Source organism: Paroedura picta, chromosome 15 (assembly GCF_049243985.1).
Source record: "Paroedura picta isolate Pp20150507F chromosome 15, Ppicta_v3.0, whole genome shotgun sequence".
In the NCBI taxonomy this organism is placed as follows: Eukaryota; Metazoa; Chordata; class Lepidosauria; order Squamata; family Gekkonidae; genus Paroedura; species Paroedura picta.
This window is the reverse complement of record NC_135383.1, coordinates 15,913,246-15,941,238: the sequence shown is the minus strand read 5'-3', so window position 1 is coordinate 15,941,238 and position 27,993 is coordinate 15,913,246. Positions and strand designations below refer to the sequence as shown.

The 27,993-nt window shown below is 53.7% G+C and overlaps 2 protein-coding genes across 6 annotated transcripts; one reads left to right on the top strand and one right to left on the bottom strand.

The window, feature by feature from the left end:
- Positions 1-798: 798 nt before the first annotated feature.
- Positions 799-12,998, bottom strand: RILP (Rab interacting lysosomal protein). 4 transcript variants are annotated; one of them, XM_077311167.1, is made up of 9 exons: positions 12,657-12,998; positions 11,271-11,400; positions 9,755-9,876; positions 9,492-9,662; positions 8,632-8,801; positions 6,183-6,299; positions 5,794-5,883; positions 4,661-4,782; positions 799-2,546 (listed from the first exon to the last, which is right to left on the bottom strand). In XM_077311167.1, exons 1-9 carry the CDS (start codon positions 12,879-12,881, stop codon positions 2,434-2,436), a joined length of 1,260 nt encoding a protein of 419 aa, XP_077167282.1. In that variant the 5' UTR covers positions 12,882-12,998; the 3' UTR covers positions 799-2,433. The 4 variants fall into 4 exon arrangements, with proteins under 4 accessions (XP_077167282.1, XP_077167281.1, XP_077167283.1 ...); XM_077311166.1 differs by having other exon boundaries at positions 12,636-12,995; XM_077311168.1 differs by lacking the exon at positions 4,661-4,782 and having other exon boundaries at positions 12,636-12,990.
- On the top strand, positions 12,936-27,993 carry SCARF1 (scavenger receptor class F member 1). 2 transcript variants are annotated; one of them, XM_077311165.1, is made up of 11 exons: positions 12,936-15,044; positions 16,062-16,123; positions 16,631-16,732; positions 18,073-18,598; positions 19,331-19,549; positions 19,801-19,896; positions 20,014-20,117; positions 20,261-20,384; positions 21,402-21,526; positions 24,648-24,782; positions 25,706-27,993. In XM_077311165.1, the coding sequence occupies exons 1-11, from the start codon at positions 14,932-14,934 to the stop codon at positions 26,542-26,544; spliced, it is 2,445 nt and encodes an 814-aa protein (XP_077167280.1). In that variant the 5' UTR covers positions 12,936-14,931; the 3' UTR covers positions 26,545-27,993. The 2 variants fall into 2 exon arrangements, with proteins under 2 accessions (XP_077167280.1, XP_077167279.1); XM_077311164.1 differs by having other exon boundaries at positions 19,801-19,929.

Genomic DNA, 27,993 nt, shown 5'->3' with positions numbered 1-27,993 from the left:
ACGATGAGGGTGTAGGGGGCCGGTCTTAATTGACAGGGGATCAATCAACAAAATTCACGGAGCAGAACTGTGATGAAATGATGGTGTCGACTGTACTGTTTTTGATTTCAGGCTACCTGGAACATGTGGAGGCTTACAGATTCAGGTGGTCATGTCTCTCTTCAGTGTCTACTGTTATCCATGTTCCTTCTGAGTGTCTGTGCACCTGTCCTGAGCATCCAGGCAGCAGAGACTTAGAGCAGAGCACCAGTAACGTAATGTTTGCCTTTCTCAGCAGAGCCAAGGAAGTGAAGTCATTGTTCCGGCCACACTGTCCCCACCCTGTTTCTCCTTGAAATAACAGCCATACCCTAGGACAGGGGTAGTCAAACTGCGGCCCTCCAGATGTCCATGGACTACAATTCCCAGGAGCCCCTGCCAGCATTCGCTGGCAGGGGCTCCTGTGAATTGTAGTCCATGGACATCTGGAGGGCCGCAGTTTGATTACCCCTGCCCTAGGATGTTGTGGATCATACAGGTGTGCAGGACTGCACTGTGGTATGCCATTGGCTTTTGGCTTGCGGCAGTGTTATTGGTGTAGTCGAGCACTGGCCAAATGGGGCCTTAGGAGACCACTTCAGCTCGCTGCTCCGTTATCACAGTCCTGGTCTGTCCATTTCTATCCCTGCACCCCTTGGTGCTGGTATATCTCCAGGTGGGTGAGTTGGCATCCAGTGTTTTGGTACCAGACCTTAGAACTATTAAAAACGCAAAGTAGAGTTAAGTTACTGGCTGTCTCAGCATCATTAACTGGTCATCTTTGGAAGAAAACAGCATAAAATTCTCCTGTTTATTAAAATAGTTCTCTCCAAATATTACAAACAATCCATATCAATTTACAACACCCAGTAATCGGACTTGTGCTGGCCAACAAGCTAGCCGAAAAAGGAGGTAGGGTTAGATACTCCCCCACCCCAGGCAGCAGGAGACTAAGAACTGCACCTCAAAAGACCTTAACTAGGGGTAACACCATCTTGCCTGTACCAAATGATGGGAGAGTACGCAGAGGCTGCTGGAGAAGACTGTCCTTAAAGAAACAGCAGCTTATTGCACTCAGAATGAGCACCGGGGGGGCAAGACCTAGAAAGAGGTGTGCAAAAGAAGCCAGCATTTCGAAGCCGGAGAAATCTGCCCCAGGCTTCTGCCAAGAAGTGAGCCCCAACAGCTGGTTTTTAAGAGGTGTTTTTAAAGGGTAGCTCTACTTGGGGTGCATTACGTTACAACCAAATGTGGACCCGCCTTGCCAGTTCAGTGCAGCCCAGGAGAAAAAACATACCAAACACAATGAAAGCAGAAACTTGTTATCCATGTGCCTTTCCATCCAAAGAGCAAGAGGCTACTGCTTTGCTAAGCCTGTCCATGTAATCCTCGCCCTGATCGAAGCCGTCATTCCTCCAAAGCATCCACCGGATACCAGTTCGGCCCATCGCTCTGCAGCGTCCAGGGCTTGGCTGAATGCTGAAATACTTACTGCTGAAAGCAGAACCAACTTTGAGTCTGGTGGCACCTTTAAGACCAACAGAGTTTTATTCGAGGGGTAAGCTGGCCTTTATCAACCTTTTGACCGTGGAAGGATCCGCGTGGCTGGAAATCCTGCTATAAGCTTTCGTGTACGTGCGTATTTCTTCGGATCCATCCTGCATCTGAGGAAGTGTGCATGCGCACAAAAGGTCACACCTAGAATTAAAACTGATTTGGTCCTAAGGGTACCACTCGAACTTTGTTCTGCCACTCCAGACCAGCAGCCAAGTCTGTCTAGCACTGAAAGCGGTCTTCAAGCAAGAAGGAGGCCGATAGTTATGACTTGCTCAAAACAGACGTTTTGCAAGCGGAGGAGAGATAAAACCGAGCGCTTTTTCAGGGCTGGGTGACAAACTGTGCAAGTGACCCATGAAAGGGGACTGTGAAAAACTTGTGAACAGGCAGATCCCTCCAACATGTTGGCTTCGGCCGGCGACGTTAAGGCGACCTTTCAGAAGTAGCTTGCAGCGTAGAACTCATTCAGCTTCCATTCAGATTCCATGAGTGATCCATATCTTACGTGTCTCAATAGAAAAACAACAACACAACACCTCTTGGGAAGGATGACATGGCTCCTGGCAGGCCACCCCGGCTGTGAGAGCCACAGGCTCAACTGCATGAGATTTGATGGGGACGATGTGGCCCTCTGGGTCTCCCAAATGGCTTCTCCCCCCAGCCATTTGTGGGGTTTCCTCCGCAGGGCTGGGGCAGCTGCCAGGATGGTGGATGTAATTGTGGTGTCCCAACCCATTTGGAGCTGCTTTTTCACATCCTCAGCCCAGACACGGCAGTTCTGTGGGCCCAACCATCTTTGTCCAGGGCAGGGGGGAGCTTCTGTTCAGGCCACCTTCTGCTCTTCCTCCTCTTCCTCCTCTACTCGCTCTGGGTCACCCTCCTGAGGGTCAACGATCTCCCAGGCTGCAGGGCCGGCTTCAGCGGAGCTGTCTTTGGTGCTGGTTGTGCTGCTGCGATACCACAGGCCAAAACTGCCGAGAGGAGGGAAAGAGGCAGATAGAAAAGTTGTGGTAGATACTGTTCGTTGCTAGATCCAATGGCAGCTACTGAGTAGTGGTTAGGGTAGTGGTTAGGAACAGTGGAGAACTGGGTTTGATTCCCCGTTCCTCCACATGCAGCCAGCTGGCTGTCCTAGTCACAGTTGGGTAGTGATAAGTTGGATATAAGCTATCTTGGGGTAATGGTTAAGAGCAGTGGCTTCTAATCTGGAGAGTGGGGTTTGATTCCCCGTTCCTCCGTATGCAGCCAGCTGGGTGACCTTGGGCTCATCACAGCCCTGATAGTTCTGTTCTGATTGTAATCTCAGAGCTCTCTCAGCTTCCCCTACATCACAGGGTGCCTGTTGTGGGGAGAGAAAAGGAAAGTGATGGTGATCCATGTTGAGACTCCTTTGGGTAATAAAAAGTGGGGTACAAAAAAAAAGAGTTGTTTTTCATGTTGCTGTTGTTATGTGCGAAGTCGTGTCCGACCCATCGCAACCCCATGGACAATGATCCTCCAGGCCTTCCTGTCCTCTACCATTCCCCGGAGTCCATTTAAGTTTGTTTTTCATACCCAACTTTTAATTGCCTGGAGTCTCAAAGCGGCTGACAATCACCTTCCCTTCCTCTCCCCACAACAGACTCCCTGTGAGGTTGGTGGGGCTGAGAGAGTTCTGTGAGAACAGCACCATCAGGGCTGGAATCAGCCCAAGGATCCCAGCTGGCTGCATGTGGAAGAGCGGGGAATCAAACCCGGCTCACCAGATTAGAAGCTGCCTGTCCTGTCTTAGCCAGGACACCACGCTGACTCCTTTCCTTCTGGCCTCTCTTGCCAGCTCCTAGGCCTATCCTCTCTTTCATCTTTTGTTTTGGGGGCGGGGAGAAGTTGCCAAATTTCTTGCAGCAGCCCTTAAGGAGCTATGCAATTGTTGTTAATTGGGGTTCATGGTAATTCTCAAGCAGGTTGATCCTCTTTCAGTGAAGAACTACCGGCACGGGGCACACCCCTCTGGCTCAGAAGCCAATTCAAAACTATATTTTGAAGTCCAACGCTGCAATTAAGGAGTTCTAACATCCGCGACGGTTTACTGTGTGTGTCTAAAAGCCAATGCGTTAATTCCCGAAAGAAGAAAAGAAAGAAAAGCCCTGCGGGTAAAAGTCTACTTGGCAGAACAAGTCCTGTTTCACTCAAGCTATACCGGGTACCTGTTGAGCAGCAGCTGTCTGGAATTTTACCTCTGAAGGCCTAGGGCTTGCCGGATACTGCACTCTTCAGAATGCAGCAACAACGTGAATGAAGTATTACTTATTTATTTATTTATTAATACCATCCGGCGCGTGTGCAGGGAAGCCAGGAGATCCAAGAACTGCCTGGGAGCCAGGAGGTGGTTGGCCGTTGCCTGCCTCCATGTCATGACCCCTGGTGTTCACTCAGATCCTTGAAGGTCTCCCATCCAAACCCCAGGCCAGCTGCAACCCTGTCCGACTCTGAGCAAGAGACGGAGCTGAGTCTTGCCAGAATCAGCCCTTGAGCTTCAACCACTGCCTCAGAAGGACCAGAACTACCTAGAGCAGGGGTAGTCAACCTGTGGTCCTCCAGATGTCCATGGACTACAATTCCCATGAGCCCCTGCCAGCAAACGCTGGCAGGGGCTCATGGGAAATGTAGTCCATGGACATCCGGAGGACCACAGGTTGACTACCCTTGACCCCTAGAGAACCCAGCCCACAACCAGGCAGGGGCACCTGCAGCCTCTAGCACCCACCCAGCAGCAGCTGGCTCCCCACCGTCATCTCCTAAACCTAAGGAGCAACATCATCGGAAACACCCTTTGCCTTGCAGGAAAGGCACAGGAGTGTGAAGCAGGCTGCCAGGGAAGGACTGGTCTCCGAGGTGCTTTGCAGAATCCACTCAGAAGACTGAGGCAGCCAGATTAGCTGTGCTGGGGCTAAAGAGAGGAGGGAGGTGAAAACCTAATGTACTGGCAGTCCCAGACCGTGCTCTTGAAGCTCATGGGCCCTGTTTTCCTGACTGACCTTCGGCTCGCCACTCTTCTGGCCCTTATTGGACTTGGCTTGCGAGTGTTTGTTTTCCAGCTACTGACCTCGCTTTGTGGACTCCCTGCAGGGCCGTTCTGGCCGCTGGCCCGTCTCCCGTTGCCAGGCCTGGAGGATTGACAGCTCGCCAGAGTCGGCCTTGCCGAGTTCCTGAGATCTGAAGGATTGCCTGGCAGTCGGGCAAGAGATGTTCGGAGGTGGTTCGATATTGTCATGACCCCGGTGTCCCTTGGAGGAACTCCCACCCAAATCCTTGGGGTTTCCCATCCAAACACTAACCAGGGCTGGTCCTGCTTAGCTTCTGAGATCTGGTAAGCTCAAGCTAGCCTTGGCTATCCAGGTCAGGATCAGACTAACCCCAACCGAAACATGGCCAGTCGGATTTCAAGCTGAACAATAAAAAAGGTGGGTGGGGGTGGGAAAGATCCACCGTGGGCCAGGCAGACTTGAACGGTGGTGCTGGATGGAGCTGCTGCCAGGTGGCCCTTTAGGGCAGGAGTAGTCAACCTGTGGTCCTCCAGATGTCCATGCAGGGGCTCATGGGAATTGTAGTCCATGGACATCTGGAGGACCACAGGTTGACTACCCCTGCTTCAGGGTTCCGGGAGGGGAGACAGCAGCATCCAGGCTGGAAACTAATAAAATATTACTCAGAGAACCTGAAAGCTTGCAGGTGGCTTTGTGTTACTATGGTGAGACCTTGCCAAAGCTGTGACTTTTCTTTTTAGTTTTTCCTTCACCTCAAAACAGCTACTGGTTTCATTGTTGATGCAGTGTATTAGGTTGTTTTTAGGGCTCCCTTTCCTGAGAATGTCGACATGAAAGGAGAGGCTATCAATTGGCCACAGAGACAAATCCACCCCCCCCCCCAGTTCTTTAGAGCTCTAATCTGGAGAACCATGTTTGATTCCCCACTTTCACAGGCAGCCAGCTTGGGTGACCTTGGGGCAGTCACAGTTCTTTTAGAGCTGTTCTTGCAGAGCAATTTTCTTAGAGCTCTCTCAGCCCCACCTACCTCACAGGGTACCTGTTGTGAGGAGAGGAAGGGAAAGAGATCGTAAACCGCTTTGAAACTCCTTAGGGGAGTGAAAAGCAGGGTATAAAAAACATCTCTCTCTCTCTCTCTTTCTTTCTCCCACTTCCCCCTGCTTTCCCCTATCACTCTCTGGTCAAGACTTACAAGCTCTTGATCCTGGACGGGGCCACGGGGCCATCCACTGTGTCCGAGTCTGGTGTGGCCAGCCACACCCCTTCTTCCTCCTCTTCCTCACTGCAATATAAGTGGCCAGAAAGGAAGACTGTCAAAGAGAGGTAGGGGAGGAGGAGCAAAACCCCCACCCACCCCCCCATAGCTCATGCCACCCCGATGACTGGCACACACTGGTGGCAGTCCCAGTCAAGGCTACCTGGAGGGTGTCACTGGGGAAGTGCGTGTTGTGGGTGGCTGTGAATTTCCTTATTGTGCAGGGTGCTGGTCTAGATGACCTTCGGGGTTCCCTTCTGGCTCTGTTTCTAAGCCAGCTCCCACGGGACCTTTGCAGCAGTCAAGGAAAGGCTGCACAGACTCACCTGCTCCCCTCCGCTGTCCCCAACATCTTGGCACGCACCTTCTTGTGCTGCTTCTGGAAGGCCGATTTCATGGCCGCCAGGAGGATACTGGGGATCCGCTCGTGGTTAAGCAGCTCCCTGGGGGAGGGGGGGGAGGGAGAGCACATTCTCAAGGCAAGTTGGGAGAGAAGGATTATCGCTTGTTCTTTTCTCTCTGCCCCTCCCCTGTTCCAGAACACTGACAGCCCAATACGGCTTTGCAAACATGCATCAGTAGCTGGAAACAAGGAGAAAGAAGTCTGGGGCAGACCAGGGAATTCCCTGCCATAGGATCCAGTGACAGCTATTGGCTCAGGCAGCCTTATCCCCCATTCAGAGTCTAGCTCATTCCCAGAATCCAGGGACAAGATAGGAGATGGCCCATCACCTTCAGGAGATGCTCTAGAGAGCTCCGAAAATATCTGGATGGCCACTGGGGGGAAGAGGATGCTGGGCTGTTTAGCCTGACCTAGAAGGGAACTTTATATTCTAAGGTGGAGACACCAGACCAAGGAGAGAAGGCAAATATCCCTGGGGAAAGGAGTTGTACGTAGCAGAGGGAAGGTGGCAGGGCCCAAGTCACCCCTGCCCAATAGGAGAGTCCTCCCGACCTTGCCAAACACCTGGGAAATCCCACCTGGAAGCTTAATGCCAGGTGTGAGAGCCACCTAGCAGCCAGAGAGGAGAACAATTCCCGCCAGCCCCCTCTTGGTTTTTAATCCCTTTGGCCCAGCGGTCCCCATACAAGTTGATGTACTCAAGGAAGAGGTTCCCAGAATTCACAGCTTCTGTTTCTGACTGCCTAACCATCCACGCCTCTCTCCAAGGCAACGAGACACCTGCTGCAAAAGACTTTTGACCCAGCAGCAAATAAGGAACGTAAAAAGAAACTGACACCCCCACCTTGAACCGGTGGGTCAGGTTGCACCCTGGCAGTAGCTGGATGGGGAATTCTCCTGTTTGGCAAAGGCAGGATCAAAGGTCGTCCTCTAAATCAGAGCACACTTCCTCAATCTGTTCTGCCCAGGCAGAAGCTTTTGTTTACCCAAAGGTCAGAGACAGTGCTTGACCCTTGCAGAAGCACTGTTCTCACATGGGCACAGTTATTTATTCAGGTGGGTGGGCAGGGCGGTCTGATGCAACAGAATATTTAAGTCCCCTGTACCTTTAAGTCCAGCCGAGTCTGATTCTGGGTATGAGCTCTATCATGCATACATGCTACTTCAGATAGAAAGCGAGCTTGGTGTAGAGTTTAGGAGGGCAGACTTCTAATCTGGCGAGCCAGGTTTGATTCCCCGCTTCCCCCCACATGCAGCCAGCTGGTGACCTTGGGCTCGCCACGGCACTGATAAAGCTGTTCTGACTGAGCAGCAATATCAGGGCTCTCTCAGCCTCACCCATCTCACAGGGTGTCTGTTGTGGGGAGGGGAAAGCGAAAGCTAATGTAAGCCGCTTTGAGACTCCTTTGGGGAGAGAAAAGCAGCATATAAGAACCAGCTCTTCTTCTTCACTAATATCAGGGCTCTCTCAGCCTCACCCACCTCGCAGGGTGTCTGTTGTGAGGTGAGGAAGGGAAGGGGATTGTAAGCCACTTTGAGACTCCTTTGGGTAGAGAAAAGCGGCATATAAGAACCAACTTCTTCTAGATTCAGGTGGGTGTCCATGTTGGTTGGGAGCAGCAGGGCTAAGTTTGAGTACAGGGCCACCTCAAGGACCAACCGAGTTTGATTCTGGGTATATATTTTATTTGTGTATTATTTATGAATTAGAATTCTATCCTGCTGCTCCTGGACCATCTGGTCATGACCATTAAAATCAATACAATCCCAATAAAAAACAATGCAAATCAAACATCTTTCTCCATTACTTAAGCTCCACTACTTAAAACAGCATCGGGTGCTTATACTAATGAATACCTCTCAACTCCTCAGCATCATCGTCTGATTTTGATAATAGGGGGGGGGGTGCTATTATTAGAGAGGAGGGGCCCTCAGCTTTTGAGGGCACACACGTCATTGTATCTGAGGAAGTGTGCCTGCACACGAAAGGTAATACCGGGAATTACACTTTGCTGTTCTCAAAGATGCTCCTGGTCTCACATGTGTGTGATTCTCATTCTAACAGAACTAGTAGAGCCATTAATGCAAGCAATTGGGAAGAACAACAGCCCTCCCCTGCCATGCTCCTCTGAAATCCACCTGCAAGTCACAACCGGGTAGAGCAGGGGTAGCCAACCTGTGGTCCTCCAGATGTTCATGGACTACAATTCCCATGAGCCCCTGCCAGCAAATGCTGGCAGGGGCTCATGGGAATTGTAATCCATGAACATCTGGAGGACCACAGGTTGGCTACCCCTGAGGTAGAGGGATCCCAGCTAGACCCCTCCCCACATACCCACTGTTCACTACTGCCCTTCTCTGTCCGGACTGACCGCTGGTAGCAGGCCAGCTCCTCCCGCACCAAGAACAGGCTGGTCTTCAGCTCGTTGCGCTCTTGAACGATCTGCTGAAGCTCCTCCTTGGAGAAGCACCGCTCTCCTTTGTGCCTGCAGGGGGGCTCCTCGCTCCTGGGTGGGGGAGCTGGTGCTGCTGCACCCTGGCCCTGGGAAAGGGGGGAAGAGAAGAGATCCAAGGTGGCTCCAGCTGCTAGGCCAGCCTCGCCCGAAGACTCTGCAGGCATCCAGGCCGGAACTACATAAGGCTCCAGGCAAGAAAGTAAGTAATATTTTATGTATATCTCGCCCTTGCCCAAGGACTTAGGGCGTGTAACAGTAAAACAATAAAAGCAACACAATAACAACCATAAAAGCCATTGCTATTAAAACCCTAAAATTTAATTAGTCTTTCAGTTTCAAATGATTCCCGAAGCCGCCTCCTTCTCTCTAGTGAGAGGGGTAATATAAAGATAAATTGACTGATGTTTTGGGCAGGGAGGCCAGAATCTCAGTATTATTTCAGGCCTCAACCGCAGGCCTGGCGGAACAACTCCATTGTGCAGGCCCTGCAGAAGTGACAAGAACAGCCAAGCTCTGAATTGCACAGATGCAAGCATTTATTTTTGCAAAAGGAGGGAGAGTGCCCCAAAACTTCCCGTCTGAACCAGAAAAGCCCACTTCCTTGTGAGACGCTGCCAGTTGTTTGCAGCGACTTGATGCCCAACGCAAGGCATTCAGTGTGCCAAGGGCTAAAGCCCCCGAAGACAGTCACCGAACACCTGGAATCACCATCACAGGTGCTGAGATGCCCCGCCCCTCAGGGATAATCAGAAGGGAGGAAGGGATGGCCATCTTACCGTGCCCTCCCGAACCTTGTTCAGCCTGTGGGCTTCCCGGCCGGTCCCGAGGAGAGAGTTCTCCAGGCCCGCTTTCTCCTCCAGGGCCTTCTTCAGCTGTGCCCGAACGACGGCCAGCTTGTGACGCAGCTCCTCGTTGACGGCCATGAAGCGGCCGAGCTGTTCCTGCAACTAAGAAGCCGGGGCCCAAAGCCCCTCAGCACCACGTGGCTGGCACTGGGCCACAGCCGTTCCTCCAGCCGGCCACCCCCACGCAGCCTTACCGCCTCCACGTCCCGGCTCTTGCTGAGGATCTCGTGGGTCTGGGCGCGGATCTCGTCCCGCTGCTTGTCCACCACTTCCTTGAGTCGTAGCATCACCTCCCTCTCTTGGCACGTGGTCCGGTCTGCAACCAAATCGGGGGAGAGCTTTGCTCAAGCAGCTCCAGGCAGGGCATCCCGGCCGCTCCAGCATCACCAGCCACCATAATGAGCTCCAATCGTTCTGCTTTGCTAATTCCCCCCTAGGCACTGTAAGGCTAACGACTTTCATCTATGCAAGGAGGGTGACGGAAGGCATTTTCAAGGTGCAACTGAGATGAGCAGAGGTGATTTGCCATTGCCTGCCTCTAATCTAGAGTGCCAGGTTGGATCCCCCATTCTTCCTCTGCCTGAAGCCAACTGGGTGACGTTGGGGAAGTCACAGTTCTCTCAGAGCTCTCTCAGCCCCACCTACCTCGTAGGGCAGGGGTAGTCAAACTGCGGCCCTCCAGATGTCCATGGACTACAATTCCCAAGAGCCCCAGCCAGCAAACGCTGGCTGGGGCTCATGGGAATTATAGTCCATGGACATCTGGAGGGCCGCAGTTTGACTACCCCTGTCGTAGTGTGTCTATGGTGGGGAGAGGAAGGGAAAATGATTGGAAGCCTCTTTGAGATACAGGAAGCCTGCTGGGTGACCTTGGGCCAGTTCTCTCAGAGCTCTCCCTGCCTTACCTACCTCACCAGGTGCCTGTAGTGGGGAGAAGAAGGGAAAGCGATTGAGAGCTGGTTTGAGACACATGAGGCCTGCTGGTTCTCCCGGAGCTCTCTCAGCCTCAGCGTCACAGAATGTCCGTGACGGGGAGAGGAAGGACAGGCGATTGCAAGCTGCTTTGAGACTCCTTCAAGTAGCCAACAGCAGGGTACAAAAAACCAGTTCTTCTTCCCCTCCAAGTACCAACCAGGGCTGATCCTGCGTCGCTTCCGAAATCTGACCACATCAGGCCCCTGTGAGCCATCCTGGTCAGGTCAGACAAGTCGACGTGTTAATTAAATTTCGGGTGGCGACATCAGGACCTTTTGCCCGAGGGAAGAGCTGCCCTAGAAGACCTGCTGCCTGCTGCACACGCCCAGTCAAGAAAGTCATGTGACTGGTGCTGCGTGTGTGCCTGTGTGTCGAATGACAAGACCTACTAGTCACTGAGCCTAGCCCATTTCCTGCTCTAAAAGATCAGGGAGAAACAGAGGCTCCAGCAGCCTCCCAGCAAAAGGCTGGCAGGCCCTGCAGCCAGGGATAAGGACTACTGCTCGTCCTTTTGGGGCCCGTCCAACAAAAACCCAGGGCATGCCGAAGGAGCAGCAGCTCCGAAGGGACTCTGAAGACTGCATGCAAGAGACACAGGCTGAGGCACTCCACAGTGGTCAACGGGCATCTTTATTTATTTAATTTATATGGCGCCCTTCTCCAAAGGCTCAGAGTAGGTTATGTGGCAGGCAACCAGGCACATTTTAGGGAAGAAATCAGTCCGGCCTCTCTCACCTGCCTGGGACTGTCCATCAGCCAGCTGGGCCAAGAGCTTCTGGTTCTCTTCTTCCACCTGGGCCAGGCGTACCTGCATCAGGCGCTCTCTCTGCTGGGCTTCCAAGAGGGCCTGGGTCTGCTCCCTGTCCTGCAGGAAGAGGGGAAACGAGGTCAGAGTGGGCCTTGCAGAGGCATCCAGCTGGGCAGGGCAGAGGAGAAAAGCACAGGCAGGTGAGGGGCCAGTGGCTCCGCTGGACAGCACCTGCTTGCACTGCATTTCTGCATTGTGAAGGGGGTTGGACTAGATGACCATGGAGGACCCTTACAGTTCTATGATTCTAAGATTCCAAATTCAATCCCTCAGCCATCTCTGCCTTAAGATCCTGTTGAGTTACTGCTAGTCTGAGTAGAAGAAGACCTGGTTTTCATACCCCACTTTTTTTTTACTACTTGAAGAAGACCCCAAATGGCTTGCAAACTCCCTTCCTCTCCCCACCACAGACACCCTGTGAAGTAGGTAGGTGGGGTGGAGAGAGCCCTAAGAGAACTGCTCTGAAAACAGCCCCAAGAGAACTGAGTAGCCCAAGGGCAATACTGACTTTGATGGGCCCACAGTCTGAATCAGGGGGTTATTTTCTGATAAGACACAAAGGAACCAGAGTCCAGGAGCACCTTGAAGACCAGCAGAATTTTTGGGAGCAGCTTTTGGGATTCATTTCTTTTCCCTGACAAGATAAGTTAGGAACAAAAGCCAAGGGGACACCCCCCCCCCCCAACACACACACACACACACACACACACACACACACACACACACACGGACTTCGAATTTGGTATGGAAAGGCCTCTTTCCCAAGAGATGCCAAGCATCTTGAGCAGCGATTCTCTTGAGCAGCGATTCCCGAAAGCTCCTCCCGTGCCAGCAATTCGGTTCGTCTTGGCGTTCCGGGACTCTCGCTCTTTTCTGCTGCTCCAAACAGCCCAACCCTCCCGGGCGCCCCCTCCAAGGGCCGGCCGGGGAGAGGCCGCCAGAAACGGCGCCCCGACCCTTCTCTGGAGCGCCAGAGGCCGGAGCAGCTGCGGATCCAGAGCGGGCGGCCGTCGGTCGGGGCCTCTGCCGCGGGAGGCTGCATGTGACCGGCGCGCGGGAGCGGGGCGGCGGCAGGGGGGCTTTCCGGAGCGCGCGTAAAAACTTTCTTCGCCGTGACGCTGCCGAGGGCCGCCCGCCAAGGGACTCCCGCTACGTGCGGGACGGAGCGGAGCAGAGCGGTGCCCTCGAAGGACCCGCCGCCGCCCTTGGGCTGCCCACGGAGAAGGACTCCCTCGGCGCGAAAGGCGACCCGCGCCCGCCGCCCAGGCCCGCCCCGTCCGCCCCACACGTACGCGCCCGCCTGGCTGAGCGACCTCCTCGGCGGCCGGGGGCTGCAGCTTGCGGGGCCCGGCGCCGGCGGCCAGAGCCTCCAGCAGCTCGAGCAGGCACACCAGCTGCGTCACCAGGCCGGCCACGGCGCCCGGCCCGCAGAGGTCCGACAGCCGCTGCAGCTCCGAGCCCAGCGCGCCGGCCAGCCGGTACACCTGCTCCAGGGCCAGCTGGCTCGGAGCGCTCGGCTTCGTCCCCGGCTCTTCCATGGCCCGGCCGCGGCTGCCCGGGCCCTGCGTCAGTCAAGCCCAGCGCGGGCGACTCCGCCCCGGCTGGCTCGCAGTCAGAGGGCCGCGCAGGAGGAGGAGAAGAGGCCGGAGCTTCGGGGCGCGGGAAAGCGGGGCAAAGGGCGACTTTCACTTTTGTTCTTTCCGTTCTGGACTTTCCCTCGCTCGCCCCGCAACGTGACGTGTTGCTACCGCTGTTGCCAACTCTAGCCTGGAACAATCCCTGGAGATTTGGGGGCGCGACCGATGGAGGGGGGATTGGGGGAGGGATTTCACTCAGAAGAGGAAGAGTTGGGTTTTCTTCCCCGCTTAGTATCACCTTCCTCTCCCCACAACAGACACCCAGTGAGGTAGGTGGGGCTGAGAGCTCTGACAGAACTGCTCTGCAAGAACAGCTCTAAGAGGACTGTGTCCATGGTTACCAAGCTGGCTGCAGGTGGAGGAGAGGGGAATCAAACCCGGTTCTCCAGATTAGAGGCTGCTGCTCTTAACTACTACAGGACAATAGTATAGATTTTGCCCACTAAACTGCCACTTTCTCCAGGGAAAGTGCTATCTTTTGCCCAGTATTCAGCTGAAATTCCAGGCTTTCTCCAGGCCCCACCTGGAGTCTGGCAACCCTTATTCCTGCTCTTTTGTTACAATAATGGAATGAACGTTCCATATCTGCACTTTCTGCCATAGGCTGTTTGCATTGCCACCTCTGGGTTGAGATGTCCCTTACAATTTAGATGCGGAAGCCTTGGGAGGGGAGAATATAATGTCATACATAGAGCATGGGAGGCCAAACTGGTTCTCCGGATGTTCATGGACTACAGTTCCCATGAGCACCTGCCAATTGACCATGTTGGTAGGAGCTCATGGTAATTGCAGTGCATGAAAATCCGGAGAGCCACAGTTTCGGCACCTCTGCCTGTAGAGTCCTTCCCCCACAGTGGCCTGTTTCTCCTGATTTCTAGTTTTGGAGATCGACTGTAATTCTGGGAGATCTCCAGGCCACGCCTGGAGGTTATATGAGAGAAAATCCATCAGAGGCCGTAAATCCTCTAAAGTAAAAATGTCTCTTACTGCTTTTTTATTTTTCCTAGAAGGACCGCTCTGAGCCTTTGGGGAGGGCGGTATATAAATATGAATAAATAAAAATAAAAATAAAAGATATACAGAAAAAATCAACACATTGCAGCAACAGTCAAACTGGCTTGCGGTAATAACCGTTTTCAAAATATCGTCAGCAGGACTGATGGCTAAAATTAACATTTAAACGAATTAATATCTAATGTAAGATAAACAGATTTGCCAAGCACTTCTATCGTCACAAATTACAATCTACAGCCTTTCCAGTGCTGCCCGGGTTCAAGGCCGCTAGGCAGAAATGGCTGAGGTCCGTGGGAGGGCTTCCTGCTTCAGCCCTGACCGGCAGCCTGCCTTTGAATGAAGCATCCGTTGGAGCAGGAAAAAGGTGCTTCCTGTTACATTCATTGAGGTGGAGCGTTTGAAAAGGAAGAGGGCAGGGGAAAGCTGCCCAGAATGCTCGGCCGCCCCACGGGGCACATCCTGGCTCCTTGAAGGGTCTTTGCGACTTCAGCCCGTTCTCAACGGTTGAAGTTGCAGGAAGGACGTGAAGCATTTGACAGAATCGTGAAGGAAGTGCCTCTGAGCATGTACAAAGTGCTTTCCTTGTGTCTGCACAACCAGCGCTGATAGCGACGGGACGGTCCAGTGTGGCTGGCGGGAACGGGATAGGATTGCAGAGACGGCCCCGTGGAGTTTCAGGAAGCCGGCCTGAGCTTCCTGATTGTGTCCCCAAGAGACCATCCTCAGAAGCCACCCTTTTGCCTCCGAGCCACGACCCGTTTGTCTCCGCTGGTGCCTGGCCTAAGAATAGCTGGGGGCCCCAGAGTGCACATCCTGCCTTCCCCAGGTTCCCGTTGACTTCCTCAGGAAAAATCCAGGAGGAAATGGGAGGGAGAGGCCTAGCTTGGGAGGGAAACTGCCGTAGCGAGCAGGGAGTCCTATTTGGGGGCCCTCAAAGATGATGGAGCGGCTGCCCTTCTTGCTTCTCTTCTTGCAGGCCCAGGGAACGAGGGCTGGGGTTGACACCGCTGAGCTGGACCCCGACGGGAAGCATGTCTGCAGGTCAGCCAGGTAGGCCCTGTGGGGGCAGGTCCCTTCCTGGGGCTCCACTGGGCCAGAGAGAGAAGGATGAGCACACAGGTGTGCTGCCTGATCCCTGCAGCGTTGGGGTGGCCAGGTTGGGAAATTTGGAGATTTGGCAGTGAAGCCTGGGGGGGGGGGGAGGAACATCAGCAGGAAGTAATGACGGACAGCCCACCCTCCAGAGCTGCCATATTCTTCATCACCGCTGTCGTCTGGAGCTCAGTTGTCCTTTGGGTTGCCAAACTCATGTTGGCGGCTGGAGATCATTACTGGGGGTTAAGAAAAATGGCTACTTTCAAACCCATTTCTGGCTCTCCAGGTACCTCCTGCCCTAGGCACAGCCTAGGTGAATTGCCTACTTTTGAGGACAAACAGGGGGACTGGTCTGGGGTTGTGTGTGATGTTGTACGGTCTGTTTGGGAATGGGGCCCCTGAACTTCAGTCTCTGTGCTTCTTTTTGGACTGCATTCCCTACTGGTCTCACTGAAGCCTGTGCCAATTCTGTCCTCTGCTCCGTAAAGTTCTAACAAGTGTATAAAAGCTTTTCCTGCTAGCGTTCTTTTACTATTATTATTATTATCATTAACATCATCATCGTTATTGTTATGACTGTATCAAGGAGCTTTGACCTGACTCTTTGTCTCTTACCCGAGTTCTCCTTTGAGAGCCAACCTGGTGTAGTGGTTAAGAGCAGTGGAGAACTGGGTTTGATTCTTCCACCCGCAGCCAGCTGGGTGACTTGGGCCGGTCAGTTCTTAGAGCTGTTCTTGCGGGGCAGTTCTCTCAGAGTTCTCTTGGCCCCCCAACTACTTCACAGGGTGTCTGTTGTGGGGAGGGGAAGAGAAAGGGGTTTGTAATTGCCTGGAGGCTGGCATCCCTCATAAGCATGGTCATCAAACACACGGCGCTGGCAAAGCGACATTTTTGCATTGTCCCGCAAGCAGCAATCGTAGGCTGCGAATAAAGAGGGCCTATATCTCCCACCCTCTCTCTTCTCCTTGCCAGCCACACCCAAGTCCTCACCTGCTGCCCTGGCTGGAAGCAAGAAGGCCGAGAGTGCACTGTGGGTGAGTGGGGGGGCTTTGGCCCCTGTCTGTCCTTCTTTCTCCGCTATGCTCTTCCTCCCACCCTGTTTTCCTCTGCCTCACAAGTAGCTGAAGCCGGCTGGCTAACCTTTGCTTTGCTCTGTGGGGGGTGGGGGTGGGGGTGGGAAGAGGGAGGCTCTAATAGGGTTGCTAGCAGAATTGGGAAATGCTTAGAGACTTGGAGGGGGGGCAGGGGAGGGACCCCATGAAGCCCACCCTCCCAAACGGTCGTTTTTCTCACGTAATGCTGGGAGATCCCCAGGCCCCACCTGGAGGTTGCAACCAGAGAAATGGGGTTGCTGTTTTTGAGGGATCGACAGCTCCTTGTCTGTTTTGTCCCACTCGGAGGTTGGCGGTCCTAGATTCTAGCTGGCTTCTGGCCTGGCAGATGAGGAGCTGGTTCACCGGGCCTGTCGGGGCTGGGCTCTTCATGCCAGCATGACCAGAGCTGTGATGCCGCCATCTTGCGCCTTCTTTTGCCCTCCCCAGCCGTTTGTGAAGGAGCCGCTGCCTGCCAAGAAGAGGAAGTGTGCGTCCGACCTGGCTTTTGCCGCTGCAAGCCGGGCTTCTTCGGGGCCAACTGTAACACACGTGAGTTTCCATTGAGGGAGGATGCCAACAAAGCAGGAAGTGGGTTATTTCCAGACCAAAAGCCCCTGCAGCTGTGAACTCTGCCACCTTCCCCCACACATGTTTTGCCAGGGTCTACAGCTTTGGGGTACCCATGTGGCTGAAGGCTGTGGCAGCCGAGGGTGTGTTGGGACGAGCGATACAGTATGCCTGGCCTCAGGAGGTGCTGCATTGCTGTAAGCGTGTGTGATCTCCTTAAATGGGATGCCTCTTTGTCCTAGCCGGGGAGCTGCCTTCCTTTCTTGGTCCTCTGACTCTCCCATGGCCTTCCATGGAGGCTTGTCTCGCCTGTAGAGACAATTCTCTTGCACTCCCACACACCATTTGTGACAGGGAAAGGACTCTATCAGTTAGTGTGCTTTCTCTTATTTTAAGTGCAACCATGTTGGGGGCCTCTGGAGTAGAACTTGGGAAACCCTTGGTTGCAGTCCCCATTTGACATGGAAGATTACTGGTGACCTTGAGCCAGCCGACCTTTCAGCCTCACCTGCCTCTGCTGCTTCTATTCCATTCCATTCCATTCCACTCCATTCCATGCACTGCACTGCACTGCACTGCACTGCATGATGTATCATATCTGATGCTTTTTACATTGCTTCTAATGTTTGTAATCCTGGTCTTATTGCATTGTTTGTTAGAAATCGTATGCTATCATTCTGCTTGATCGCATGGTTCTAATCCAAAATGTAATGCAAAATGTGCTCCCACGAGAAAAGTGGATTATAAATAAAGATTTAAAAAATCCACACCATTTATTTTAAATTTCAAATTTATTTTAAAATTGTAGTGATGGCTGCAGGAATAAACAGATTCATGGAGGAGAAGTCTATCCCTGGTTATTAGGCATGGTGACTGAAGGGAACTGGCAGATTCAGAGGCATGAAACCTCTGGATCCCAGAACCAGGAGGCAACATCAGGGGAATTGTTGCTGGCCATTTAGAGAAACTGGTTGGCCATTGTGTGAGAAAGGAAGCTGGACTAGATGGGCCACTGGTCTGATCCAGCAAGGCTCTTCTTATGTTCTTATGCCCTGTGGTTGGCCCTCCAGAGGAACTGGTTGGCCACTACATGAGACAGAATGCTGGACTAGATGGGCCACTGGTCAGATCCAGCAGAGCTCTTCCTACATTCTTGAGAAGAAGAGCTGGGTATAAATACCCCTCTGGGCAGATTGATACCTGCCAACTTTCTTCAGTCGTTCTTAAGAGACTCCTTCCATTCTGGCTTCCTGTTCAGAAGCGGCCGTTCGGTGAAGGACAGCAGGTTGTAGTCCCTTCTCACTCTCTCCCTCCTCTTGCAGGCTGCCCCGACGAATTCTGGGGGCCCGACTGCAAAGAGCACTGCCTGTGCCATCCCTACGGCAAGTGCGATCCAGCCAGCGGAGAATGCACCTGCCACCCTGGCCGCTGGGGGGCGCTCTGCCAGTTTGCCTGTCAGTGCGGCCCCCACGGCCAGTGCAACCCCCGCACTGGGACCTGCCACTGCAAGCAAGGCTGGTGGGCGCCAGACTGCAAGAGGCAGTGCCAGTGTAACCTGGCTGGCTCTCGCTGTGACCCCACGACCGGTCGCTGCCTCTGCGACCCCGGATGGTGGGGCAGGAAGTGCTCCTCGACCTGCCACTGCAACCGCTCGCCCTGTGCCCAGGAGTCCGGCCGATGTGAGTGCAGGGCGGGGACGTGGGGGCCGTCTTGCCAGCAACAGTGCCAGTGCTGGCACGGGACCTGCAGCCCCCAAGACGGACAGTGCGCCTGTGATGCCGGCTACCAGGGCCAGACGTGCTCGGACCCCTGTCCCGCCGGGACCTTCGGGCTGCAGTGCAGATACAGGTGAGTGGCCCTGTTTCGACCCCCAGGGGCAGAACTGGCCTCTCTGCAACGATGCACGGCAAAAATAGTTGCAAAAATAGACACAGTTGTCTGAATGGGACTTGCTTGTACAGTGGGGGATTCTTAGATTTGGGGAGGGGGTCACGGCTCTTTGCATGCCGAAGGTCCTTAGCTCAGTCACTGGCATCTCCAATGAAGAGGACAAGGTAGGAGGTGACCCCCCCCCCTCCCTGACACCCTGGAAAGCTGCAACCAGTCTGAGTAGATGAGGGATTTCCAAGCAGGGCTCCCTGGCGTCCTGGGGCTCCGTGAGAGCTCCGTGAGAGTTCCCCAGGGGCTCCCCAGCCTTTCCCCTCTAGCCTGCCTTAATGAACATGCATGGAGAACTGGGCTTGATCCCCCACTCCTCCACATGCAGCCAGTGGGATGACCTTGAGCCGGTCACAGTTCTCTCAGAGCAGCTTTCACAAAGCAGTTCTCTTAGAGCTCTCTTAGACCCCCCCCCCCTACTTCCCAGGATGTCTGCTATGGGAAGGGCAGGCAATTGTTAGCCACTTTGAGACACAGGAGACCTGATTGGGGCCTTGGGTCCGTCACTTTTCTCTCTCAGCCTACCTCCCAGGGCACGTCTTGTGGGGAGAGGGAGGGAAAGGAGTTTGTATGCTGCTTTGGGTAGTGAAAAGTGGGGCATAACCATCTAGCTCCTCTTCTTCCCCTCTTCTGCCCGCACAGCTGTGGCCACTGCAAGCAGAGACAGCCCTGCTCGCCCGTTGACGGATTCTGCCCGGCCTGCGAGGCTGGCTGGAACGGGACCCGCTGCAATCAGCTCTGCCCGCCGGGGCGCTACGGGGAAAACTGTGCCCAGCTCTGCCCCCACTGCTACCAAGGGGAAGCTTGCCACCCCCAAACGGGGGAATGCCGGCACTGTGAACCAGGTTCCCGAGGTGCCAGGTATGGCGCCCGTTCGCCCCTCGAAATGTGGGCCTAGGCAGCTGGGAACCGCTGAGAAAGAGGCAGAGAGGCCAGGGTGGGGGCAATGGGATCGGGGGTGGGTGGGGCAGGCTCAGCTGGCTTGACGTGACCCTCCAACCCGCTCCCCCAAGGGCTCCCTCCACCCCAGAACCTAGCAGGACGGAAGCAACATCATCCAGTCTCTTGGAGGAAAGTGACTCTCTCCTGCCCCCCACCCCCTCTCCCCACAGGTGTGACCTCCCCTGCCCCCCTGGCTTGTTCGGAAAGGGCTGCCTCTTAGTCTGCCCGAGCTGCTTCAACGGGACCTGTGATCCGGCCACCGGCGTGTGCGTCTGCCAGGCTGGGTACTGGGGCCCTAGGTAAAAGGGGGTGTATGGCGTGGGGCGAGGCAGGGCTGCTTGGCTGCAGCTGGGAAATTGCCCCGTCCTTCTGCCTTCTTGCAGCTGCAACCAGACCTGCCGGGAAGGGTTTCACGGGCCGAACTGCTCTTCTGTCTGTCGTTGCCCCAGGGGTCCGTGCCACCCATCTTCTGGGGCCTGCCAGTGGGGTAAGTGGCCTTTGGTGGAACCTGGGGCTGACCCTGGTTTGGATTGACACTGTGGAGGTGGCTGGTGCCTGCTGGGATCTGGATCAGCCCCACAGCCAAGGGTTGACATCCCCTGCCCTGCCCGACTTCTGTTCTTCCTCCAGGAGGCAAGCGGGAAGACCTCCTTCTCGCCAGCATCCTGGCCCCGCTTCTGCTGCTACTCCTCCTGCTCTGCATTTGCTGCTGCTGCTGCTGCTGCCAATCAGCTCCAGTGTCCACCAGTGACAGGTACCTGCCTTGAGCAACCAACTGCGCCAGGGGCTGGAGTAACAGAACCATTGAGTTGGAAGGGGCTAGACAGGCCATCTAGTCCAACCCCCTGCTCAATGCAGGATCAGCTTCAAGCATACGTGAAAAGTTCTTCTCCAGCCACTGCTTAAAGATAGCCAGTGAGGGGGAGATCACCATCTCTTTAGGTGGCCGATTCTATTGTTGAACGACTCAGACTGTGAAAATCTTTCCCCTGACATCTAGCTGGTACCATTCCACAAATAATTTAAACCCATTTCTTTGGGTTGTATCTTCTGCTGTCAACAAATAGCAACTTTTCGGATACTTCAAGAGAGCCATCATATCCCCCCTCAGCCTCCCCTTCTCCAGGCTGAACATTCCAAAGCCCCTCAGCCTTTCCTCACAGGGTTTGGTTCCCCAGGCCCCAGATCCTCCTCACCACTCTCCTCTGCACCCTCTCCACTTTGTCCACCTCCTTTTTGAAGTGAGGCCTCCAGAACTGCACACAAGACTCCACGTGCAGCCAGCTGATTTATCTTGGGCCAGTCACAGTTCTCTTAGAGCTGTTCTCAAAGGGCAGTTCTCTCAGGGCTCTCTTAGCCCCACCTACTTCACAAGGTGTGAGGAGAGGAAGGGAAATATGTTTGTAAGCTGCTTTGGAATTCCTTCAGGTAGTGAAAAATGGAGTATAGAAAATTAGCTCTTCTTCAAAAAGAGAGCAGACAGGACAGAAAGTTCCTCCATGCGCAAAATACCCCGCATGTGGAAAAATAGCATGCCAAAAAGCAGGCTAGATTTCTACATGAAGGGATTTTTAAACAGAGGAGTGGTCAATCATATCCATGCCGACATATAGGTGGGAGGGGGGAGGGTGTGTGTGAGATTGAGCCTGTATTACCTGTTTTAGCTCCCTGTAGTAGGAATGCATTGGAGAGGCAGGACAAATTATGTTACCACCTGTATTCCTTGTGTACTGTTGGTGTGAAATCCATGTCTGTTGTTTTCCTCTCCTAGGATGGCAGCTGCGGATGGGGACCCAGTCTCCCGGGTGAAGCACCACATGCAGGGGGCGCTGGCTAACCTTCACTCCACCTTCCCCTGCTTCTCTTTGGGGGGTTACAAGCTTCCACGCGTGACAGGTGAGAAGAGAGTCTGGAATCCAGTGTCTCTCATGGCCGGCCCAGTTCAGCCCAGGCCCTGTCTCTGGGTGAATAGAACTCAGCAACTCATTGTAAACATATGTGAAAAATCTCAAATGCATATTTAGAGACTCTTAAAAACTATGTGGGGAAGTCATGGTGTCCCAGGCCGCATCAGGGGTGACCAAACTGGCTCTCCAGATATCCTTGGACTACAATTCCCATGAGCCCCTGCCATTGCCCCTGCCGTAGAATGTGGCTGGACTGATAACTTCTGAAGCCTGGCCCTGCAGGCAGCTTGGATTTGCAAGAGCTGAGATGAGCCAGATAATCTGAGAGAGGTGGACCAGCAGGTGGCGCTCTAGGCAAGGGCAGCATTAGACACTCTGCTCTGTCATCCAGCTGGATTGGGTCTCAGCCAAGTGGGTCAAGTGAGCCTACGTGAACCTGCTTTACACTGAATCAGGTCCCATCGAGGTCAGTATTGTCTATGCAGACTGGCAGTGGCTCTTTGAGGTTTCCGGCCGAGGTCTCCCCCATCACCTACTGCAGGGGTAGTCAAACTGCGGCCCTCCAGATGTCCATGGACTACAATTCCCAGGAGCTCCTGCCAGCATTCGCTGGCAGGGGCTCCTGGGAATTGTAGTCCATGGACATCTGGAGGGCCACAGTTTGACTACCCCTGACCTACTGCCTGCTCCTTTCTAATTGGCGACGCTGAAGATTGAAGCCGGGACCTTCCCTATTCCAGGCAAATGCTCTGCCACTGAGCTGTGGTGCCTCTCTTTATATTTTTAGTCGCCTTCCTAACTTGCAGGACTCAGGGTGGCTTACAATGCAAATAAAACAATAAGGATTAAAATAACACATCAAAGACATTGAGGAAGCTCCCCACTTCTATCCCCAGCATCTCCAGTGAAAAAGGACCAGGTTATAAGTAATGGGAAAGACCCTGGAGAGCCGCTGCTAGTCTGTAGACAATACCGACCCGATTCAGTATAATCAAACAACAGGAGCATGCAAACAAGATAACAGCAAAAAAAGAGTCGGTTTGTGTGTACATATATATACACAATTGTACAACAAATTGCAAATCAAGAAAAGAACTGTAAGTCCGGTTTATTACCCAATCCTTGGAGAATCAAAGGAAAGAATTCTCAATAATACAAGCTGAACAGGATTCTGGTACAACAAAGCCTGTTTCATAGTGTTCTTCAGCAGCATTAGCAAAATATCAGGACAGAAACTCTCTATGGAACCTGGCTCACAGTGGCTTGGTTTGCACATCTTATGGAGGATCAGTAGGCACAAGAAGAATACCTCCTGCAGTCACTTAGTTAAGAAGTGAGACCCAAGCCACTATGAGCCAGGTGCCATGGAGAGCTTCCGTACAGATATTTTGCTAGCGCTGCTGAAGAACGCCATAAAACAGGCTTTGTTGTACCGGAATCCTGCTCAGGGTGCATGGAGAATGTTTCCTTTGGCTTTTCAAAGGTTGGTTAATAAATGGGATTCATATCTCCTGACTTCCAATTTAATATATTATTGTATACATATAAGTACACACAAACTTTTTTCCCCAGGGTTTCTCAGTTCAGTTCTGCCTCTTGTCCCACCATGCTGATCTCGCTCTTTTCCGCTGCACCAGACAGATGAACGCTCTATCTTGATCGGCCCTACAAGGCTGTTGTGTAGATGGCACCCTTCCCCCCGCCCCGGCCAAGCTGCTTGCCCTGCTGCGACCCCTGTGAAAGGGTTGTTTGACCCCCAAAGGGGTCCAGACCCCCAGGTTGATAACCACTGCCCTTGGAAGTCCTTTAATTTTATTCTCACAACAATCAGGGCTGAGTGGAGATTTGACCCCTGATCCTATTTGTGAGCCTTTGAGTGCTGCCGGCACACCATAAGCAAATCAGTCTATATGCGCTTACGTAATTTACCTTACTCTGGCTGTTTTCGAGCAGGAGTAAAGTGAACTTTACCCCCCCCCCAAACAAAGGTGGAATCCAGCAGGATCTTTAAGACTGGCAAAGCTTTATTCAAGATACACACATTTTCAGATAGGATGAAACAGAATTCCCTCAACCTTAGATATAGGTCAGGCTTTCTCAAGCAGGGTTTTGTGAAACCCTGGAGTTTCTTGATGGCCCCGGAAGGGTTTCCAGAATGGGTGGGAGTTAATTAATTTTTTTATGTAGTTTTAAAATGTGTTAAACATTTATTGGGTGGTATGGCCATATAGGGCCATGTCAGCCCTCCCTGCCCCTCTCCCAAAATGGCCAGTGATGGGCCTGGAGGGGATGGGAAGGGGAGGGACCCCAGGTGGACATGTCCACAGGTACGCTGCCCAACCATATTCTGCATGATCACACCACTTTGGGGGTTTCTCGAAACTTGAGGAATGCTTCAGCGGTTTCTGAACAATAAAAAAGTTGGAAAAGGCTAATAGAGGTAGAGAGAGGATGGGGAAAGAGAGGTTAATTGCCAGGAAGGTTTAGGTCAGGGGTAGTCAAACTGTGGCCCTCCAGGTGTCCATGGACTACAATTCCCAGGAGCCCCCTGCCAGCGAATGCTGGCAGGGGGCTCCTGGGGATTGTAGTCCATGGACATCTGGAGGGCCGCAGTTTGACTACCCCTGGTTTAGGTAGAGTTCAGATGCATAATTCACTGAACAATGTTAGCTGAGATGTGATTGGAGGCGGTTATCAGCTTCTTACGAATGGCCCTCTATCAGCGTGCAAACACAAGAGCTAAGAGACAGAAGCTCGAGACCACAGTCAGCAAATTCACCTCTGGGTGCAAACAGGAAGTGAGAGACATTTGAAGCAGCTTTCCTTAAATGCTGCCCCCATCCCCGCCCTTTCCCCTGCTGCTCAGGAAACTGGAGTTTGCTCCTCCCCAGCTGACTCTTGTGGCTGGGTCACAGCACAAACAAGGCTGACCTTTACTGGAGGTCCCACAAGCTGATGGGGCACATTCTGCAGGCAAGACTTGGTGGGCGGGATGCAAGAGGCAGTGAGCAGGAGAAGCTGTCTTGGGTTGGGGGTTTGCGGGGAAAGGGCCTGCTGATCTCACTTTCCTTTTTCTTCTTTGCATGTCCCTCTCCCTCCCACCTGGGCAGTCTTCCACCATGATGCAGAGGTCCCCTTCACCCCCAGCTTTCTGGAGTCGCCGTCCGCTGCTTGGCCCATGGACAGCTCCTTCTCGGACATAGACGATGAGGAGGCTCCGGCCTGCCACCTCCCTACCGATGAAGGTAGGCTTGGGTGTTGGTCGTTTCCTTCTGCTAGAGCAGCCAGCTCTGGGTTGGGAAGCACCTGGCGATTTGGGGGATGGAACTTAGGAATGGGAGGGACTTCAGCAGAGATAACACCACAGAACCCATCCTCAAAAGCAGTCATTTGCTCCAGAGGAACTGATCTATGTAGTTTGAAGAGTACCAGAAGAGGTCCAAGTGCCACCTAAATATTGACAACCCTACCCTCTGACGAGGATTTCATGTTTTTAGCAGGTTCCTTGCGTCGTGCAGAAAGGTGCTGAGGCCTTGCTTCAGCTTTTTGCCTTCTGCTGGCATGGTGTGGTGGTTAAGAGTGGCAGCCTCTACTCTGGAGAACTGGGTTTGATTCCCTTCTCTTCCTCCACATGCAGCCTGCTGGGTGACCTTGGGCCAACCAGTTCTTTCAGAGCTCCCTCAGCTTTACCTCTCTCACACAATGTCTGTTGTGGGGAGAGGAAGAGTAGGCAATTGTGATCCCCTTTGAGACACAAGGCCTGCTGGCTGACCTTGGCCAGTCCCAGTTCTCCCAGAGCTCTCTCAGCCCCATCTCCCTCACAGGGTGTCTGTTGTGGGGAGAGGAAGGGTGGGCGATTGTGATCCCCTTTGAGACACATGAGGCCTGCTGGCTGACCTTGTCCAGTCCCAGTTCTCCCAGAGCTCTCTCAGCCCCATCCCCCTCACAGGGTGTCTGTTGTGGGGAGAGGACGGGAAGGCCATCGTAAGCCACTTTGAGACTCCTTCAGGTAGTAAAAAGCGGGATACAAAAAGACAGCTCTTCTTCTCTTTGGGGTCACAGACAGAGGCGTGCCTCAGTTTCATGCCACCTTGTTGCACCTGACCTTTCTGAACCCCAGGGGAGAAGTGCCAGGCAGCTTCCTGACCACCCCGCCCTTTTCTTTCAGCTCCAGACCCTGAGCTACAGCCGGGCCTCCTTCCCGAAGGGCCGGCCTCCCACCTGGAGCCTTTTGCCATCCCTCGCACGTCCAGCCTGGCCAAGGCCAAGAGACCCTCCGTGTCCTTTGCGGAAGGCACCTGCTTTGGCCCTCCAAGTCCCAGAGCCCCCGCGGAAAGCGTCCCCCTCACGCAGAAGCCGAAGACAGCCCGGCCTTTCTCCCAGGTCGCCTTGCTCCACCAGCCGGCCCCGGGCTGTGAAAAGGCCCATTCTCCAGAGTGCTGTTATGAGAACGTGGAGGCCGGCTCGTGGGCGGAGGAGGAGGGCCACAGGCTCTCTCCCCGGAGCACCCCAGGCGGCCCCAGGAAACGCATCTCCGGCTCCCGCCACGTGGCCCAGCGAGTGGAAGCTCTGGAGGCAGCTTTGTCCGCACGGGGCAAAGAGATGAGTATCTCCACCATTTACGTGACGGTGGGCAAAGGGGACGGGAGGAGCAGAGGGCCAGAGCAGCAGCCGGGCAGCCTGCCGAGGGAGAGGCCTGAGGCCGGGCAGAACCCCGAGAGCCCCCAGGCGCTCCCCAAGAGGACATCGGACTCAGACCAAAGCCCTAGGGGGCAGCTGTCGCAAGGCAAGCCTGACCTAGGACCCAGGTTGACTGAGGGGGAGGCCCAGGGCTTTCTGGGAAGCCCGGCAGATCCTACCTGCAAGGAGGCTGGGCAGAAGATGCACCCGAGCCAAATCTACAGCCAGCCAGAGGTGGAGACTGGAGGGGATGCTTCCCCAGCGGAATCCCAGGAGCCCAAGTATGAGAACGTCTCTGGGTTGATCCATCTTCCTGTGGGGACCTAAAGCTTTCATACTAACTTCAGGACAGCCACGGAGAAGCAGAGGTGGCTTGTGGAACAGTTCTGGATGGTGGACAGTCTGATAGCCAGATTGCCCTGGAGGAACCCAAAATTCTCCCTGACCCTCTGGAACATTCTCCTTTCCTCCCTCAGGAGCAGCGGAGTGGGAAGAACACTCCCGTGCTGACGAATGCTTAGGCCATCTGCAGTGACTCTGATGTGGACTCAATGAATCATAGACTTGGAAGGGACCTCCAGGGTCATCTAGTCCAACCCCCTGCAGAATGCAGGAAACTCACAACTACTGTTCTCGGGCTTGAGTCCAGAGACGGGATTGCAGCCTTAGGTCCTGCCCAGCTCCCAGTGTGGTCTGGTGGCTAAAGACCAGCGGCTTCTAACCTGGAGGATCCGGGTTTGATTCCCCACTCTTCCACATGCAGCCAGCTGGGTGACCTTGGGCCAGTCCCAGTTCTCTCAGAGCTCTCTCAGCCCCACTGACTTCACCGGATGTCTGTTGTGGAGAGAGGAAGGCAAAGATGTCTGTAAGCTGCTTTGGAAATCCTTTGGATGGTGGAAAGCGGAATATTAAAAAGAAAAACAGCTCTTCTATTAAAGATGTCATGCCACTTCTGGGAATTGGCAGGGAATGGGGGGTTTTATTGCTCAGTCCAAGTTGGGAAACTGGAGGCTTGGAGATGGAGTTTCGGGAGGCCAGGATCTTTGGTAGGGTACAGGGTACAGGTGTTCCTTTGGTGATTCAAAGGCTCTTTCTCCTTCATGTTTTGGGGTTGGGGAGTCCTAGCCCAGTGCTTCACAACTGACATTGTGCCAAGGTCCTCTGTTCTTCGGAGACGTGCCAGATGAGAGCTCCCCCCCCCCTTGCATCTCCTCTCCTTACCGTCTCCCAGCAACAGGGAGGTCTAGTTGCTGGAGACCCTTAGCCCCTTCCAGTGGCAACAAGACAATCTGCAGACCCTCGCGGGGAGATTTTATTCCTTCGGGAACACCCAGAACAGCTCCGAGGCTGGGGTTCTCCCATCTGTGGCCTCCTCCCAATATGGACTTGCTGAAGTTTGCTGTACTTCCTTCCAGGTTCAAATAAACAAAACAGGGAATGCCCTTCATCCGCCCGGTCCTGTCCCTCGGACCGTCTTGTCTCTTTTGGGTGGGTGGCTGTGTGGGTCCGAAGCGGCAGGACAGAGTTCAGTCAAGGGGTCCCATGGCAAGGGCCAATGGGTGGCTGTGGATTTTCCGGTCTGTGTAGCCGTGCTCTGGTAATTGTCGCCCCGAAACCAAGGTTTGTGCCCAGGGGCCCCTTCCAGACCAGCAAAGCTGTATTCAAGCTATTAGTTCCCGTGTGTATGCATGCACGCTTTTTCTGGAGATGTGTCTTTGCCTACCGAAACTTATGCCTTGAATAAAACTTTTTTGGCTGCTCACCTGCCTTCATTGA

What these genes read in the sequence shown, in the direction of transcription:
- SCARF1 (XM_077311164.1), top strand. Translation starts at nt 14,932, where the DNA reads ATGATGGAGCGGCTGCCCTTCTTGCTTCTCTTCTTGCAGGCCCAGGGA. An exon ending in AGGCCGAGAGTGCACTGTGG is followed by an intron (nt 16,124 to 16,630) that starts GTGAGTGGGGGG and finishes TGCCCTCCCCAG; the next exon opens with CCGTTTGTGAAGGAGCCGCT. An exon ending in GGGCTGCAGTGCAGATACAG is followed by an intron (nt 18,599 to 19,330) that starts GTGAGTGGCCCT and finishes CTGCCCGCACAG; the next exon opens with CTGTGGCCACTGCAAGCAGA.
- RILP (XM_077311166.1), bottom strand. Translation starts at nt 12,881, where the DNA reads ATGGAAGAGCCGGGGACGAAGCCGAGCGCTCCGAGCCAGCTGGCCCTG. An exon ending in TGATGGACAGTCCCAGGCAG is followed by an intron (nt 9,877 to 11,270) that starts GTGAGAGAGGCC and finishes ATTTGGTTGCAG; the next exon opens with ACCGGACCACGTGCCAAGAG. An exon ending in AGAGCCGGGACGTGGAGGCG is followed by an intron (nt 9,663 to 9,754) that starts GTAAGGCTGCGT and finishes CCGGCTTCTTAG; the next exon opens with TTGCAGGAACAGCTCGGCCG.